Here is a 20,290-nt window from a genome sequence, read left to right on the forward strand (position 1 = left end):
GAAGCTAATGAATTTTATCGACACTCCCAGATCTCCAAGTGCTTTACTTCTTAGCAAAAGGGACAATATATTTTAACTCTAGAATAGAAAGCCCAATGTGACTCAGTTTTCACGTTTGTTGTATGGGGGATATTTAGCGTTCTAGAATTGTGCTTCCTGAATCCAGAATCAATTACCATTCACATACAAAGGCAACATATGTTCTCTTTTGTTTCTCCAGCACAGCGATGCAGTCCACGATCTTCTTCTGGATGTGATCACATGGGTTGGAATCTTGTTGTCTCTTGTTTGTCTCCTGATTTGCATCTTCACGTTCTGCTTCTTCCGTGGGCTCCAGAGTGACCGTAACACCATTCACAAGAACCTCTGCATCAGCCTGTTTGTGGCAGAACTGCTCTTCCTGACTGGAATCAACAGAACTGACCAACCAGTAAGCTATATTGCCGTCACCAAAGGCTAGCCACAATTTTAGCTTTGTAGGACTATGTCCTCTGGGAAAGAACATTCTGGGGAGGGCCCTTCCTTTTGTTTAGACAGTGATTTCTCACATGTTCCTCTGCTTCTCACTTTTCAAGTCCGTTGACATTAAGAAACAGTGAACTTTACAGATTGGGTGCACATTTCTTTTTATTACTTTATTACAGCAGGCTCTGGGGGTTCATACAGTACAGTGATTGTCCATGTAACTCATGCTTGCACATGTGAATAACATCCCCTGTAACCCACATCTCCTACCTGAATGACACCTTTGTGACTACTAATGAAGGTTTATTGACACATCTTTATTACTGTAAGTCCATGGTTCATAGTTTACATAAGAATTCACTGGGTATTCTGTAGACACACACACATACACATATTCTCTCTTATTGCATAAGCAGTATGTTTCACTGTCTTGAAAATTCTCTGCATTTCTTCTGTTCATCACTGTATCTCCCTTAGCCATGACATTCAGTTGTTCTTATGTTTTCTAATAGCTTTGTATTTTTCCAATATTTTGGGGATCATATGCAATATAACTTTATTGCACTGGTTGTTTTCTCTTGCTAATATATATTAGGTTTCTCACACATCATCTTATGATCAAATAGCTCTTTTGTTTTTTAACACATAATAATATCTACCCTCATTGATATCCTACGGTTTTATATTGGTTATTCTTGCTGAAGGGCATTTTGTTTTTGACAATTGTGAACGAAGCTGCTATCAAGATTTCAGTACATTGTGGGTTTTTTTTTTTTTTTTTTTTTTTTTTGGTTTTTGTTTGTCATTTTTTGTTTCTTTTGTGTTTCCTGGTATAATCATTTGAGTCCACTAAGTGCATAGCTAGTGGGTTCTGTGGTAAGGTATATGTATTTGGGGGGAGAACATTGCCAAACTCTTTCCGAAAGATGCTATTTTGCACTCACAGCATCAATGAACAAGCCATACACTGGTTCAGACATTTATAAATTCTCATGACTAGAGCTGCAAAGGAGGGGAAAACTTTGTAGTTTTCAGAGTACTTGTGGATATGATAAATAATTCACTCACTCAATGCTGATCTCCATATGCATTCATATGCATGATGTGCTGTAGAACAGAATGCAGTTTTCAAGTCTATGATTATGCCTTTATGATTAATGACTGCAAAGGATACAATTATGGTGACTATATTTTTAATTGGCTAGCATATACCTAATGTAATAGCTTTCCCCATAAATGCATATATATGAATAAGCAATCAAAGAGCACATTTTCCTCCTCAAGCTAAAGCCTTATGATTACAAAAAAAACCTTATAATTGAAATTCTAACCTTAAAATCCTCAAATGAACAATTGTGCTATTTTTGAGGGAAATATCCTATTCTTTAGTTAACTTCTAACTAAAATACTGATAGTTTCTTTCATGGAGAATAATATTTGAATTTTAATTCCCTGATGTTAGTATGTATGATAAACTTTACCACGCAGTGGATACTGCCCAAAATCAGTCTCTAGTGAGCAACATAAAGATAGAGACTGATACAAATAATGCAGGGGTTAGATTACTCAGTAAAGTATCTTTTTTTTCTTACTAGTTAGGTGTTGTGTGTGTGTGTTCCACATCACATCTGGAACCTTATTTATTTTGTTTTCATTTATAATTAAGGATATAGAGGAGAATGTAAGCTCAGTGACAGAGCTCATGTCTGGTCCCTTCAGTTGCTAGCACTGCAAACAAAAATTATAAAAAATAAAACCCGACATGTTAATCTATATTCAGAAGAAACATTTACAAAAAAAAAAAAAAAAAAAAAAAAAAAAAAAAAAAAAAAAAAAAAAAAAAAAACCCAAAACTCTTTTTAAACATCATTCTCTTTTTTCTTTGTGTCTTTTTGTTCCTTTCTTATTTTCTTCCTTTAAAAATAATTGAATCAGAATTATACTTTCTAGTTTCGACTACTTTCAATTAATTCTTATTGTCTCAGCCCACCAAACACTTTCACAATCACTTTCAAGATTTTTAAAATCTTTAAATGTTAACTCTAAAGGTTTAAAACTTCGAGCCTAATCTCAGCGGTAATTATCTTTGGGCTCTTAATACATTTTTTTCCCCCTATAAATGCTATGACTTTCCTTGTTTTAATATGGTGTCAGCCATAAGCTGTAATTAAGATAAAAGGCAGTTCAAGTACGTTATATTTAATTCATTTTCATGTTTAAACTCCCAAGAGTCTTATCCAGATTATCTTATTGCAGACCTATTTTATAATCGCTGGGCTGATAGCCACTTATGTGTTTTGTGTTGGACAGTAGATGTACATGCTTGCTCTGAAACTATGTCTGGATTCCTTTTTCTAGATTGCCTGTGCAGTGTTCGCTGCTCTTTTGCATTTCTTCTTCTTGGCGGCCTTCACCTGGATGTTTCTAGAAGGGGTGCAGCTGTATATCATGCTGGTGGAGGTCTTTGAGAGTGAGCATTCCCGTAGGAAGTACTTTTATCTGGTTGGCTATGGGATGCCCGCGCTAATCGTGGCCGTTTCTGCTGCTGTCGACTACAGGAGCTATGGAACAGACAAAGTGTGAGTTGAATGTTTGCTGCCTTTCTTCTCTTCCCCTTCTCAGATCTACTCAAAGTAAAAGCTTTGGAATCCCTTGGTGTGGATTTCATGGCGTCCACTAAAGGAACCATAGAAGCAACTGAGAGTATAATTCCAGGTATGGCTTGGTATTTTCTGTGAGGTTAATTTTTTTTTTTTTTTTTTTTGAAACTGTGATGCCATTTTAGAACAGCATAATGTTTCTAGATCACAGCCTCGAGTAACTGTGTGATAATTTCATATTATTTTTTCAGAGCATTTAGACGTGTCACACCAAAGATATGTCAGACCACAGAGTTACTGTTGGCATTGTTGGCCTCTATTCAATGATATCAGTGCTAGTCCCAGATGAGTTTTTATAGTGACAGGAGCAGTTTGAGTCTTTTTTCTTTTTTTTTTTCTATATCACTACTGTACTATACTAATACAGTTTGTTTTCAGTATAACTTTAAATTGTTAAAGAATATAGAGAAGTGCAGCAGGAAAAAAAAAAAGACATTTATGCAGGGTATGGTGGTCCAGCATACTCAGGATACAGAGGCAGGCAGATTTCTGTTGCAGGAAGTATTAAAATAAGATCGGCAAGTTCTTGCCCTATGCTCAGCACTGGTGGGCCACATGGCCCCAGCGGGGTTTTCTCATCTCGGCAGACCCCCTGGCCCAGGGCTCTTGAGACTTCTCCACCTGACTTGGTAGTTTCCCTTGGTGGGATCTACCACTGCTTCAAATCCTCCTGATCTACCACTCCTTCAAAACCTGATATGCCTTTGTGGTGCATATCAGGCAAACCCACGCTGTACCGCCTTATCTTGAATCCAGTTGAGTCATAGCAAGAAAAAAGAAACCCACAAACTTAGTTTAGAAACAATGGTAATGCAATATCTGGGCACAGCAACTAGAATCCTAATCTTGTAAGCCATATAAATCTAATTCCTCCAGTGGCATATCCTGGCAGATTTGCCATGAAACCAGGACACACTAGTAGTTATGGCGCCCTTATGCTATCCCTAATTCAAAATCCCCTAACTCTCTCCTGCTTCCTCTCTCCCTCCATCCAACCCGGAAGTCCCTCCTACAGGCTCAGTGATTGGCTCCTTTGTTCATTAGGGACTTGGTTCACAAAAAGTCACCGAAGTAAGACTCACTCCTTATCCTCAGAACCTCACAGGAGAGCAGAATTAGCATTAAAACTCAAACAGCACCAGGCCCATCCACAACAGATTTCTGAGCTGGAGGTCAGCCTGGTCTTCAGAGAGAGTTCCGGGACAGCTGAGGCTACACAGAGAAACACAGTCTGGCAAACACAGAGGGAGGGAGAAAAAGGAAGGGGAAAGAAAAATGAAAAAGAAGGTATTAGAGCTGGAGAGATGGCTCCAACCTTTAAGAGCACTGGTCCTCTTTATCTCAAACACCCAGGTTTAATTCCCAGCACACACTTGATGGCTTACAACTGCCTGGAATATCAGTTCCAGGGCATCTGGCACCCTCACGCATGCAGACACACCATCACATAAAAATAAGTCGTTTTTAAAATAAAGAAAGTCATTTAGTTCAAAGTGCTTTCATGTCAACAGAGATCCCAATCAATGAATGAAAATTTCTATTGAAGAAACCTACATTATAGGGGTACACTGAGGAAGGAGAATAAACGCAGAGAAGAATAAGCAGAACCATAGAAACAGAACCTTGGGACTGAAGGTCATGGAAAGAGAGGTTTTCATGTTAGCCTTTCAGAACCAGTGGTGATTTATGTCAAAGGTAACTCAAATAGGATAAGCAAGACAGAAAGTTACTTGACCTTTGCAACAGCTATCTCATGACAGTGCTAGAAGCACCAGCCAAATTGGAAGGTGTGAAAAAAATAAGTTATCAGAGGCTTCAGATAGTATGTATACCCTGATGTAAATTTGCTGAAATTATTGGCTTATGTGATAAAAGTAATGGAGGAATTTTGAAATGGTGTCACACGAGCTGGAGAGGCTCCAATTCTGTGTCAGAGTACTTGCCTGGCATGCAGAACAAAACAATACAAAATAAAACAAACAAATAAAAATGATATACAGGAGGCCTTTGTGAAGGATAAAGTCTTAGGAATGCATAGGCTGAGAAGAATCCAGCTGACAGGAAATTAACGGAGAGAAAAGTGGTTATTGTTTGAGTTGATATTCAGTGTATATAGGCTATTCAGGAAAGGGAAGGTCCCAGAATGATTAAAAAAAAAAAAAGATATAAAACTAAATACAACATTAGAAAGACCTTAACTGAATGTGTTGAAAGTAGCTTTAGAATTCACCATGCCTGTGGTATAAATTTTGTAGATGAGAAAAATCAAGCACATTCATCCTGACTTGTCTATCATTATAGAGAAGGGTGTAAACAAACCCTTGATAATCTATCAGGTTTCGAGTGCAGTTGGATTTCCTTTTGTGATGGTGAAATAATCTTTGTCTTTGGAGGGAATTGAAGGAAGGAATGAGTAAGCTATGTTTCTAAGCATGGGACAGTTTGACCAGGCAAAGGATGCTGACTTCTGTGAGGTAAAGTGGAGAGGTCATTGTAAAAGGAATAGGAATTTGAAGAGCTTTAAGACGAGGTCTATGGGAAATGTGTTAAATGGCCAATTAGACATTAACAGAAGGACTTTGAGGCAGCAGTGAAGTCTCAGACAAGGTTAGATAACATCAATTTGTATAGATGTTAATAAGCCAGATTTCGTGGCTTTCCACCAGCCACCAGCAGCCTGAACATAAAGTACCTTGCTTCCCAGAAATGAGGGTTCATAAAGACTAGTGACAGAAAGAAGACATCAGGGTTATCAAAGGCGTAGTTAAAATAGAGCATGTGGTTCCCAAATGCCACTGATACGATTAAAAGGAGACTGTTCCATTTATGCTGGTTTTGTTTTTTTTGGGTTTTTTTTTTTTTTGTTTTGTTTTGTTTTGTTTTGTTTTTTTTGGTTTTGGTTTTGTTTTTTTTGTTTTGTTTTGTTTTTTTTGGGTTTTTTTTCTCTTTTTTTGTTTTGTTTTTTCTTTCCTCCTCCTCCTCCTCCTCCTCCTCCTCCTCCTCCTCCTCCTCCTCCTCCTCCTCCTCCTCCTCCTCCTCCTCCTCTTCCTCCTCTTCTTCTTCTTCTTTTAAATACCGGGACAGGATAGGTTATCTGTCTCGATGTGACAATTATTTTCAAGTTGGATGTAAATTTCGGTCAAATCTGAATTCGTTCCTTTGGCCCCAATCACAGCTGCGGGACCAGACTACGATTAGCAAAATGCTTTATCCAACTTTGCTTCTAAAGATGTCTTAGGAGAGAGGAATTAGACTCATCATATGCTCTCTCTTTTCTTCTCAAATAATATCTTTATTGATAGAGCTCACAAGCCATAACATACTCCTCTGAAGTATGTACTTCAAGTGTTGTAATATGCTGTCAATGTTACACACTCATCACCACAGATTTTAGAATATTTCCATCAACCCCTAAAGACACCCATTAGCAATCCCTCCCCGAGTCACAGAATTTTGCATTTTAATTAATGCTCTCTCCCCCTAAGAAATTAAGCTGAGTTATATCATTATGTGTAACCTTATACAATTTCCAGTATTGTTCCTAAGCAACTCTATCTTGCTTGCTGGATGTCCTGCATATTCTCTTTTGTTTTGTTTTTGGTTCAATATTTATCTTTTCTTCTGAGTTATTTGTAAATTTTCCCCTTACTGGACTGAGTCAAATTGTTTCTTTTGTGTCTGGGTCATTCATTTTGAAACAGATGTCCCTTTTCTGGATAGTAGGAATCTGTCTTCTTAGAATCAATAATACACAATCCCTAGTGACTTGGTTAAAGCCTTGGCCGTCATTATTTTAATTTCCTGCCCCACGACTGGTAGGTCTCATTTAATGACATTATTACTCTGTGGGAATAGAGGATAATTTACTTCCCAGACATGATTCTAAACAATTGTTAAATGCCCAGTTATACACTTATGATTTTTCCCAAGCAAAAGCAAAGCAAAACAGAGATAGATGACAGAAGATAAGTAAAAGAGGAAAGGAAAAATAGAGAAAATTCTGGTCAAATTCCATCACAGACAGGAATGAAGCATTTTTTTTGTTTGTTTGTTTATTTTAGCCACATAAAAACTGTTTACAAAGCTGACTCCAGGATCTATGGGGATATATATTTAACTTCTACTTTGGGGAGTTCATTGAACCATTGAAGCCTATGATTGTTTTGTTCATTGAGGATGCAAGTATTGAAGAGAAGCTATTATTTTGGTGATAGGCGAATGTGTCATATTTCCATTTGGACTTAATTAAGATATCTTCTTAAATAAAATTAAAACCAATAAATTTAATAAACTAATTTTGTGTGTGGCTCTGGGGATTGAACTTGGCTCGCTGCATCTGAAGCAACCACCCTATCACTGAGCTACACTCCCAGCCAAGGCACTGAATTTTGATTCAATTTGTAGTATTTCTGCCTTCTGTATTTATTGTCTTCTGTCTTCCCAGTTCCTGTAATTGTTGTTCGCTGCTTGTATTTTATTCCAGATAAATAAATTTTATTTATTTCACCTGACTTTTCACAGACCATATGAATATATGACTTTTCTCTTTATTGTGAAATGTTCCAGCAAAACAAAATTTTGGAAGTCATCAGAAAGACTTCACTTAAGAAATGCTTATGAGGGCTGGAGAGGTGGCTCAGGGGTTTAGAGCACTAGCTGTTCTTCCAGAGGACACAGGTTCAGTTCCCAGAATCCACATGGCTGCCCACAACCGTCTGTAGCTCAAGTTCTAGTGGATCCAACTCCCTCACACAGACATATTTGAAGGCCAAACACAAATGTACATTAAAATAAAATAAATAAATTAAAAAATAAATACCTATATCCATTCATGTAACTGCGCAAGATATTAAAAATATTCTAATTTTCATGTACCTCTAAAGCTTTATGATACACTCACTGTTTTCTAAAAAACAAAAATGTCCAATTTCTTAGGGGGAGAGTACATTAATTAAAATGCAAAATTCTGTGACTCGGAGAGGAATTGCTAATGGGCTGCTTTAGGGGTTGATGAAAATATTCTAAAATCTGTGGTGATGAGTGTGTAACATTAAGAGCATATTAAAACACTTGAAGTACATACTTCAGAGGAGTATATTATGGCTTGTGAGCTATATCAATAAAAATATTATTTGAGAAGAAAAAAGAGAGCATGTGAATAATTTAGTCTAATATAAAGTGTAATAATCCAGAAATTGAAGATATTTCCAGCTGTGTTTATTAATCTTTGTAAAGTAAATGCTATGTCTTGGAAATGTCATGATTCTTAACTTTTATAATAATTTAATGTAAAGAATATACACAGAACAATTCTAATTAATGTAGTATAGTACTATAATATAATCTAAATAATAGATTTCTTCTTTTTCCTTCTTCTACTGTATTTAATCATTTCATCATAGTAATAATAAGGTGTTCTGTCTGAAATCTTTAATAATAACAGCTTACATTTCTAGGAAAGAGACTGATGGCAATGGCGGATGATGACATTAGGGATAAAATTGTCTTGTAGCAAAATAAATGTTATTTTGATACAGATAGAGATAACTATCATATTCCATCTGGCTGATGGATTACAATGTGTTTTTCTATGAAATGTTATTAGGCCGTTGAATTTATTATGTACAAAACGCATACTCATGAACCAGGCATACCTAATTTCATCTTAAGATGTTTAGTTTGTCATCAATTTGCAATGCTTATAAAAGAATCATTATCTTCTGATGTTTGTATAATAAAAATCTTTTAGTCTAATTGACACATACTCAAAAATATACTTACATTTGGACACAATATCACGGCATTTTAAAAAATCCATTTAAATAACCAAAAAATCTTTTAGAAATACCCTCCGGCTAGTAGATTACAGGTCAGAATTGCACTGTTAATAGTGAGCATATATTATCTCTGATCTTTCATGCCTTTATTCTTCTGGACAGTCAGTGAAACTATTCTGTGAGATACTGTCAGAACTTGATTGTAATGGAAACTAACAACAATTCAAACAGGACTGTTCTAAAATTCAGTTCTAAATACTATTTTTATCACCTGAAACAAATCAGTTCATTTTACAAATTTATCAAAATATTAGAAAAATAGGGAGAGTTCAAACAGTTAAATGTGCTTAGAACCTTTATCATAATCTCATGTGTACAAGCAAGAAGATAGCATCTTGAGTGGGTTGGAGGAAAGACTCAGAAATGAGGACAAAGAGGAACAAGAGAACTGGAATGGGGTGAAGCTAGAGGCTAGGCTAAGACATAAAGTGTGACCTGGAAAATCAATACAGGGCTTCTAAGTACATGGATTTAAAAGAATTGCAGTCTGAAAGGCACTGTGAAGCCATCTAGGAACGCTTCCATTTCACTCCATAGCTCCCTGGCTCAAGAATGATTATTAAGTTGTAATGTGTGTTAAATAAAATTTCACATGTGTCTTTATTCCAGTTTATCAAATAAACGTATATAACCACTTAGGTTGAGAAATGTTCATTGATTATTATAAAGACAGTACATTATAGTATTAACCAACTACATTATAGTGTTAACACAGAAAGACTTGAGAAATATTGAGCTTTGGTTCATGGGTTTATTTTATAAATTTGTTCACAATTTCTAAGCAGCTAAACCCTCTCAGAGTGTTGTTTTTTAACCAGTAGTACTCTCTGCAATCATTATGTGCATCACAAAGCATTCTTATTTTAATTGACACACAACTTCTTCTCAGTGACTATGTCACCAACTCATGACTTAGGTTGGATATGTGAAATAGTATAGCCAATGAAGATAGACTTTTCAATGACCTAACAAGATAGCACTCATTCAGTGTGTATATGGAAAATGCATGTATATTTAAATATTATTTTATTAACATCTTTAAGCATGCTTTCTGTGCATACATGTATTGAAGACTGAAGTTTTATTGTGGCACCATGTTCCTACCAAGCAGTCTTATCACTGGAATGAAGCTATTACCACAGGAAAAAATACTATGTTGAGCATACATTTTCTATGGAGGAGTTATCTATTCCAGAACTGTATCAAAAATCTGGACTGCTGTCATGCTATTTTTATAAGGCACACTGTACTTAAGTTATTTTTGGATAAAAAGAAATTTTAAAATGTCCACAGCTGTCATTTCGCCTCTAGTGGCGATTGTATAATTTAGAATGTCCATATCTACTGGAGTGGTGGTAATAAAAGATATAATAAAGGTTAAAGACATAGAAGTTGGAATCATTCAAAATGTTAAAAAAAAAATACCTAACCATACATAGGTATAGAGGCCAGGCTAATTGTCCTAGTATTTGAAGGCAGGATGGTTAATTTGAGACCACAGATTTGAGATCAGCCTTAGTAAAACAACAAGTTCCTTTTGCATTACGAAACAAATCATAGTTACCCAATGACCAAGCAAAACATAAGTCCATAAAAACCAATAACAATGGTTTTGATACCTAAGCAATGGTAGCCCCTTATATCATCAGCAGATAAAAAGACAAAATGTGATACAGCTATATGATTGAATATTATTCTCAATAAAGTTAGGTAGTATTAAGTGTTCCAGAATGGATAAACTTTAAAATATTATTTTGTTTCAATGAGGTCTATCAAAAAAAGACTACATATATTTCATGCTACTATTTATATGACATGTTCAGTATAGGTTCTAGCTGCAGCATAGTAAAGAGGGGTTGGGATATTGTAAGGCAGAGGAAAAAATTAGACATGATGTGGGTTTTGATGGATTAAAAAACCTGATTATTCTGGCAAATTTACACATATTAGATATATTTAAAATAATCAAATATGTGAATTTTTTATATAGATCATTGTACTAAAGCCATTCAGTAAAATACAAAATAATGTATTTTCAAGATACAACATGTTTAAAGAATTCTGATGTTTTTCTAAAGACAAGTTTCAATATGTATGCATTATATATAGCATGTAGATTTTGTATTTATTTGTTGAGAATGCATGTTTACCAAGTAATTTACAACTTTTATTTTATTTAGTATGTATCTTTTTCCTGTTGTAGATGCCATGATGTCAGGTAGACTAGAATTAAAATCCAGACATCACTACTAACCTGACCCCTTCTAACCTGTGAAATAAGGGTGAATATAAACATTCACAAGACTACTGTGACATATAAACCTGTGCATTTATAGGTGATTATGTATGCATATATGCAGATATATATGGAATTACTTATTATATAAATTGCAAAATAAATATGCACTTACCAAATTTTATCTTTTATTAATGACTTTATATTTGGCTGGTAGAACTGAATAAATATAAAGTTTATGATAAACAACTTTTAAAAATATAAGCTAAATAGTTAAAAACTGTCCATTTATTAAACTAGTGATTATAATTCTCCTATTACTATTTTGACCTATGGAAGAAGGAACATCACTTCCAGTCTTCTTTCCCAGAATTCTTTTCCTCCACCCTACCCACATCTGAACCCTCCTGTTTCCACACCTCCTTCTCCAGTCCACTTGCAAAATCCATTATATTCCTCCTTTCCAGGGAGATCCATGTGTCTTCCCTTGAGCCTTCCTTGGTATTTTAGCCTCAGGTTCTGTGAATTGTATCATGATTCCAGGGCAATTACCTTTTAGAAGTCATTGACATCTGTATTTTTCAACAAGTTTAGGACTACATTCTTTATTGCTTGCAGTTTATCTGCCTCTTCCCTCCGCTCTCCTTTGTTTCTTCCCATGTTTCTTTTATTTTTTCCTTAATTGTTTGATATTACAAAGACAGACAGTGATATGATAGAAAAACGGGAAGTTAGAAAATAAATAATAAACAGTACAAATACAGTGTTATATGCACAATATATAACAAAAATGGGTATAAATATAGACATATGTGCATGACTTAAAAGGTAATTATGGTATTTACAATCTCATAAACAATTTGATATAAAAATACCATCAATTTCAATATCTAATGATACCAAAAATAGTTTCTAGTTACATTAATATTTCCTATAGACTTCTTAATCTATAATTTTTCATCTACTTTGCATCAAATTCTGGATGAGAAACTATACTGGCTGGTTTGATTGGGGCTCAATATCATGAACCATGCTATGGGTGATGGTTGTGTCTCTGGGCTGCTTGGTGTTTTCCTAAATACAGAACCACACCTTTTCAGTATGAAATAAAATGATAAGCTGTAGTTTAGTTAGAAAAGAGGATACATTTTAGCAGAATATTTTCTCTGTTGTGTTACTTTAAGAAATTAATTTTCCTGTTATAAGAAAATAATTTGTTCATCTCTTTCTGAGTTTACATGAAAGTAGTTCTTGTTAAATAGGTAATTGATTCTAAAAGAACATGTTAGCAACTCCTTTACTATTAATTTTAAGAATATGTCCTACATTTTGGAGAACAATTCTAGAGGAAAATAGTTTATATTTGTGGCTTAGCATTGATTCTTTGGAGTGTTGAAACCAATAAAATTATATCAATGTAATAAGATATCATGTAAATAGCAGTATTTTATTATCCTTTGAAAACTACTACAATAAGATGATTTCAATGGCACCTTTGTCTTTCATTAATGAAACAAAAACCAAGGCAGATGTGGCAAATGAAAATTCTTCCTTTGTATTCCAGAATGTATTTTGTATTGAAGAAGTAAGAGGGAGGATGGCTGGGATGAGTTTTCTTTTCTCCCATAGGTCTGTATTTTCTTTTAGTACTTCTAAAAGCACAATTCAGAAATTATACACAAGAGACTGAATATCCTTTAAAAATACAAAATTGAGTTGTCTTGAAAATTAAAGACAAATGGCCTATCAAACTTTCCAATTTTGTTAGTTAAGAATTACTTAGTAACTCACTGCGGTTTTCAGATAAACCGTTGTATTGAGAAGTAGATTTAACCATTTTTAAGCTGCCTTTTGCTGTTTCATATGATGGATTTTTCTTTAGCATTTGTCTTACTAATCTGATCTAGTCTCCTCTTAGCCAGTGGTTTTGGATTTTATTCAATAAGTATAGAGGAGCCAGAGTTTAGAATGTTGTAGGGTAGGACAGAAATATAGGGTCAATCATGAGTATATAATACCATTCTTCACATTATGGTCATGGATAATTCTTGGCACAGTGGACGGGGCAAGCACCATGCAAATTTTGAAGGTGGGTAATGGGAAAGAGATGAAATGCAGAGAGCTTTGCAAAAGCCAGCATGCAGCCAAAAACAACAGCAGGTATGGCCATATGGCAATCAAATTAGAAAAAGCATTCTTTCCACACAGATTCCAGAGGATAGTAAAGTGCAGACAGCAGGCATGGGGGATGATTTACTCAGTGCATGTTGAGTTTCAGACTGCCTCTTCCCCTCTTCACTTAACGAAGGGAATTTAAATCATTTTAAATAAATAGATACTGAAGAATTTTCTTAAAGAGTAAAAATAATGTCACTTGTCTTCCACATCTAGAAGAGATTGTTAGCCGAATTCATATCTTAAAATAAAGCATTTGCTAGCTGATATTTTTTTGAAATCAAGCTTGGTAAGAATAAAGTTAATGTCATTCTGTTATCTAAACAAAATATATGATGATATTAAAGTTTTATACCAACCTTAATTGAACAAAATCACTGCTAATATGATTAAAATTATCTATTACCTGTAAAAGAATATTTTCTGTAAGAAATTGAAGCATATTTTTTCTATAGTACAAATTATTTGCTCTAGTTCTTAGATGACCTCTCCAAAATGTTTTGAGCTTTAAATATATTATCCTATTAGTACTTATTCTAAAATGCATTGTTAATGTTATATTGCGTTGCTATGGCTTAAACAATTTGGGGATAATATTTAATTTGACTAGAAAAATGTACTTGCTGTGTTCTTTATTGCTTTTGGCCTGAAGAAAAAAATCTAGTCTGTAAAGAGCCTATGGGTACTGATGGAATTTTCCATACTTATTCAAATCATTCACACACAGAGTTTCTTCAAAGTGTGACAAGCTCACCCTCAGTGAGAATGAAGACAGTGATACTAGGTGGAGAGAGATCTCTCATACTTACATCTGTTCATAGGCAACACCACACCCTTCGTCTATGCCAAATATTGAAATACCAGATACCTGTTCAAACAAATACATGGCTAGTAATTTAAGCTCATATTGATTCCATAATAATACTTTTTCAAACAGAATTCTTCTATATGTTTGAACAATAATAAACCGTCTAGTCTAAGTAGAAATTATGGACTGGTATTCAGTCTCTGAATGGTGTGTCTACCTCACTGCTACTGAAATCAGTTTATATGGATTTAAGGTGAAAGAAGATAGCCAGGTGCTTAGAGATTGGTTTGATGACTTTTAATTTTTGCTTAAAAATATAGCTATCAATCATTTTAGAAAAATTTAAAAGTTACAAAAAGTTACAAATGATAATCACAGCCTCTACCACACAAGTGAAAACTTTAAGTATTTTGGCATACTTTCCATAATTATTAGATAAAACATACAGTTAAATTAGGACTGTACACTTTGGTGTCTCTACTCCACTGTATGGGACAATCCCTAATAACATGAGTTTGTAGGGGTTTTTCTTTCCACTGAAACAAATACATATATTTAATGGATGTGTATGATATTATATATATATATATATGCACATCATATATAAATTATTATTTTATTATTAAATACATATATATTTAATAAACGGGTGATGTTTTATATGGCCTTTTGACTGAACAACCACTCCTAATTTCTTACCTTGTTCTTCCTCGTTCTCCTCCTCTTCCTCCTCCTCCTCCTTTTCTTCTTCCTCCTCTTCTTACTCCTCCTCCATTTCTCCTTTTTCCTTTCTTCTTTATGGTGCTGGCAACTGAAATCAGAGCCTCATAGGTCACTGCGCTATTCTCAGCCCTCAGTACATAAATGTATCCTGTTAGCAGACATAGACCTACTCTATTTTTCAACTTTCATACTATTTTATCAGCTGAAAGACAATATTTTATCAGTTCAATACTGAAATGATGTGTGAAATCATTCCATGATAACTGTCTGGTGTTCTGTCACTCTTAACATTATAATAATAAGCAGCATATTCTAATGCTTTGAATACAAGTTTAGAGCACATAAATGAATGCTATTGAGGATTTACCAGTGGAAATGCTCTGGTTGTAATTATGCCTCCACTATTGCAATGTGGAAAAATATTCACGATATTATTCTTAACATCAAATAATTTGTTCACTATTTGCATTAATCTTTCACATAACAAGTCACTTTCGCTTTGTCTTCCTGTCACTGTGAAGAATGGAAATGTAATTTCCCAGAGGCTTTAAGAACTGGGGGAGTACTAAATGTGCCTGAAATTAAGTGATTAATAATTTACTTTTTAGGTCATGAATCAACTTCTTCAGATGCTAAGGACCACTTGCAACTCCAGAAGCACGAACAGTAACATGCTCTTTTTAAGGCTTCAGAATCCTCAAAGGTTGGCTGCCCAACCTAATTAAACTTCAATCTTCTGATACCAAATTTATTTCTTCCTTGTACTGAATTTCCTCAGATCTTCCTGACAGGAAAATGTCACTTTGCCTGGCAGCTGATAGACAGGTTATGTAGCACTGTAATTGGAGAGAAAAGGATAGCTTAAAGCTAGTGGCTTTAACGGCTATGTGTATGGCTTTTTCTTTTCCCCTCTAAGCTTTCAATGACAGACACAAAAGGCCTTAGCAAATAGGCCTGATGCCATTTTTCCCCTGCTTTCTCCAGGAGTAATTATCTTACTCCATCAACAGTGCTGTCAGAAATTGGGCACATAATTCAGCATTTAAATGAACAAGCAATGTAATATTTCCTGTCTCCCAGTGGAATACTGTGCTGTTCACATTCTTCTCTGTCACCTGCTCACTCTTGATATATGTCCTGGACCCAGTCTTTGAATGGCTTCTCTCCCTTGTGTTTCACTGCAGATGTTGGCTTCGCCTTGACACCTACTTCATTTGGAGTTTTATAGGACCAGCGACCTTGATAATTATGGTGAGAACTCCTAATTAACTATGCACTTCCCAGGTCAAGAAATAAGAACTTCCAGTATCCATGTACTAGATATCTTAAATTTACATAGGTTAATTTGGGGGAAAGCATGTACTTATATGACCCTACATAACTCAAGCAATTAGACACTCATTATAGTCTACTTTTATAGTGTAAAGTAGTTCATCAAAACTGTTGGTAATGGAAAGTAAGCAATTGCAAAAATAAATGGCTACACAAGAATCCAGTCCAATGTAGACAACACAGCTGTCTAGACAACTGAACAATGATGACTTTTAACTTTGACAACAGCATCCTTTTTTGAAATAATTAGAATCGGAAATAAACAGGAATTAGAAATATAAGTGAACACCTAGCTATTACTTACAATATTTATTATTTATTTATTAATTCATGTAAGCTATCAAGACTTATATTTCAGATTTGAAAGTGACACTATGTCACGTACACTACTGTGTGTGTACATATGTAAATATGTACATGCATGTGTATATACAAACATATGATGGGAAAAGCCTGGTGTCTAAAATCAGTCTCATTGACCATTACTCAGATATGTGAAAGACTACGAGTCATTTTATAACCAAATATCATTATAGAAAAAAAAGAAAGAAAGGAAAAGGAAAGACAAGAAAATCAGAATAATGACCTGGACTGGCTTATGTCAATATGGACCAGGCTTTTCCACTAATTGCATCCAGTCCACATTAAGAGTTTCTAGCAACTCAGTGTTGGTTGTTTTTTTTTGTTGTTGTTTTTTTTTTTTCACTTCTTCACCTTTTGAGTTTCACTTTTGAGACTTGAAGAACATTGATAAAGAAATGTGAAACTGCCTTATAGAGAGAATGTCAGTGGAATATTTTATTGAATTTTCCTGGTCAGCATCAGTCCCCAGTTGTAGACTTTAGAAGCTAATCAGTCCCCTAGTTCAAGTGCCATTCAGCCTATGGTTTGATTTATAGCAGTGGTTCTCAACATGTGGGTTACAACCTCTTTGGTAAACTTTTATCTCCAAAATTATTTACATCACCATTCATAACAGCAACAAAATTACAGTAATGAGGTAGCAACGAAAATATATTTATGGTTGAGATTTCACACAATATGAGAAAAACTCTTATAGGGTTGCAGCATTAGTAAGGTTGAGAACCACTGCTTTATAATGTTCATGTAAAGCATATAGGTAATGTCTCTTAGACTATATTTTTTCAATTTATAGACATTTTTTCTGTTTTGTGGCATAACAATATCACAAGAGACCATCTGTTTACAATTTAGTTTATTGTAGCATCAGAATTCAACCAGCATTTTCTAATGCATTTTACTTATGCATTCAAAATACACTGAGGTTAGGATTTGTATTGTAGGCTGGTGTTGTAGTGTGTGTGTCTGTAATCCCAGAACTAGGTTGTCAGAGGTTAGAGGGTGTCCAGAAGTGCAAGACTAGTCTGGTCTACATAGTGAGTTATAGGTCAGTTGGGCTACATACTGAGACTGTTCAAAAAAACAAAATAAAATGTTTTACATTAATAATTTAGCATCTGAAAAAGTGCATCTCTAAAAAATGATAAGGAAAGTATCTATGATTAATCAGTCTAGACATGTTCATTGGATGTCAATGTAGACTGTAGTTCTTTTAGAATAGTCCCTGTATTGGGGGATTCAGTTTTCTTAAACAAGCAGTAGGCTTTTGAGTTATTCGAAAATTTCAATAGCATCCTTCTAAATTATCACTGATTTTGTATTTAGTGTGGATTTGGCACAGTCACGTTTTATAACTCAGGGGTACCACAATTCCCAAAGCTGGCTTCTTGCCTTTGCTAAAGCATTAGACAGTCACCAGTGATCCAATTCTCTAAGAGTCTACTGAGAACTAATTTCCCAGAACAATTCATGCCTTGCAGTGAATGACCTTGCTTTAATTCTACTCTAGTTATCTACAAAACACTACCTTTTATATTTCAGCTGAATGTAATCTTCCTTGGAATTGCTTTATACAAAATGTTTCACCATACTGCTATACTGAAACCTGAATCAGGCTGTCTTGATAATATCAAGTAAGTGATTCTTAGTTTTATTTTTATAGATTGTACCTTGAAATTGTTTATAGTCTATAGTTTATATTGTCAAAAATTACAGGACAAAATGATGTCAAAGTTCAACGTATTGGTTTTGTTGAGGAAGGTAATTTATTGATAGTTGAGGTAAATTGACTGGCATATAATCAATGGAATGAAAGCTTCGCTCCAAACCTACATTTCCCTGTAATCTGTAATTTATAAATGTGCTTTTAATACCTTCATTCACTATGTCTTTTAAAGAAGTGCAGCATTTCCATATGAATACAGACACCACTTTGTAGTGCAGTGACTGTATGAAATCTCTCACATTGTACTCTGTTCCTCAGAGCTAAGGTGCCTGCAAAGGGACCTGTAGTGATGTTTCCTGCAGCAATGACTCCTGCAGTGATGATACATGCAAGTATGGTACCCGCAACAATGGTACCTATAATGATGTTACCTGCAGTGATGGTACTTGCAATGATGGTTGCTATAGTGATGGTACCTGAAATGATGTTACCTGCAGTGATGCCTTCTACAGTGATAGTACCTGCAATTGCATCTGTTAATGGATGAGAACCAATAGTACTTATAGTTACACTTCTGGAAAACTACCCTGAAATTCTGATTCTCAGTATATAGAAGTTGCTCATAGCTGTCCTGTAGTCCTTCTGAGAGGAGAGGTGAGCTTTCCCTACTGTTCACAAGCAAAGGTTGAGTATGTCTTTTCCAGAATGCCCAGGTCCAAAAATAGTTTAGATTTTTAAGTATTTCAGATTTGAGAATGAATTTTTATACAGAGTTTGTATATAGTTCGATGGTTGAAAATTCCTACTCTGAAAATTGAAATGTGAAATTGTCTAAATTCTAAAGATCAAAAGTCTGAAACTTTTGATCATTATAATTGGATTTCAGAACATATTGGATTTGGACTTTCCTCTCAGTGATTCTGAGCCATTTTTTTTTTTAAAAAATAAAAATATATGTTTCAATTTACCTACCTTTGAACATGCTTTTTCCTAGGAGATAAATCTCTCCAGAACATTTTCCACTCAATTATCCTTTCACTTTAAAAATATATTTATTACAAGTTTTTACATTTTTATTTTCAGACAAGTATGAAGAACTATGAAAATATTCATATTTCATGTTAACCTGCAAAGAAGATACAGAGAAATGCTAAATTTCATTTTCTGAAAAGTCTCCGAATTCCTTGTTAAAAACAAATTACATTTTAATTTACTTAATGGTCTTGATATTTGAAAAAGATAATAACATTGAGACACATAATAGTCTTTCTGACACACTTATCTATACCCATGCTAAACTGCATTTTCATGTGTCTTGCCTATGTTGTGTGTCAACTAGAATGAAGGATTCTATTTAAATGATTGTGCATTCAAGATGTTCAAGGGGGCACATGTAACTTCCACGTGTTCTAACCATTCTTATTGAGCTATGTCAGTGAGCAGTTGTGTGTCTCATGCTTCACTTTCTGTATCTGGTGCCAGACACAGTTGCCATGACTGGTGACTCGAATATCAGAGTATACTGAGATATTATTGACAATGATTATTGACATTTAAGAGTTAATTATTGGTGAATCATCACATACTTTATCAGATCACTATACATTATGTCTCCATTGCTTTATATTTTATACTGTAAACATTGTCTAGGGTATTTTTAATGTGCCATTTGGCAAATAAAAATAAAATGTGGTCTTTATATAAACATTTAAAAGGTTAAAAATCATGTAATCTTAACTTTAAAGTGGTTTTAGGACCTTATAGTGCATTGTAAGATTTCTTTAGCTTTATTATTTCATTTTAGTACTGACTGTCATATATTGTAAAGTATAATATATTTATCTAGGTTGTTTTGATAGCAAGTTTTGTTTAGAAGAACAGTTAAATACATCAAGACCAATAATTATATTTAATGGCATCATTCTTATTAGTTTTATAATAGAAACCAAAATGAAAGTTATAAGTCAGAATACCTTGATTTACATTCTGTCTAAACTGCTTAGAGGATTAGGGTCTTTGGAGTGTATC

General features: G+C 34.4%; 1 protein-coding gene across 10 annotated transcripts in view; it reads left to right on the top strand.

Moving 5' to 3' along the window:
- The window catches only part of Adgrl3 (adhesion G protein-coupled receptor L3), a 721,722-nt gene that overhangs the window by 642,216 nt on the left and 59,216 nt on the right, over positions 1-20,290 (top strand). For all 10 annotated transcript variants that reach the window (XM_076938716.1, XM_076938717.1, XM_076938710.1 and 7 more), the window contains 4 exons: positions 221-430; positions 2,824-3,044; positions 16,089-16,155; positions 18,139-18,230. In XM_076938716.1, the coding sequence (XP_076794831.1) occupies positions 221-430; positions 2,824-3,044; positions 16,089-16,155; positions 18,139-18,230 (590 nt within the window). The remainder of the gene's footprint in view (positions 1-220; positions 431-2,823; positions 3,045-16,088; positions 16,156-18,138; positions 18,231-20,290) is intronic.

The sequence above is a fragment of the Arvicanthis niloticus genome, chromosome 7 (genome assembly GCF_011762505.2).
Source record: "Arvicanthis niloticus isolate mArvNil1 chromosome 7, mArvNil1.pat.X, whole genome shotgun sequence".
Taxonomy (NCBI): domain Eukaryota; kingdom Metazoa; phylum Chordata; class Mammalia; order Rodentia; family Muridae; genus Arvicanthis; species Arvicanthis niloticus.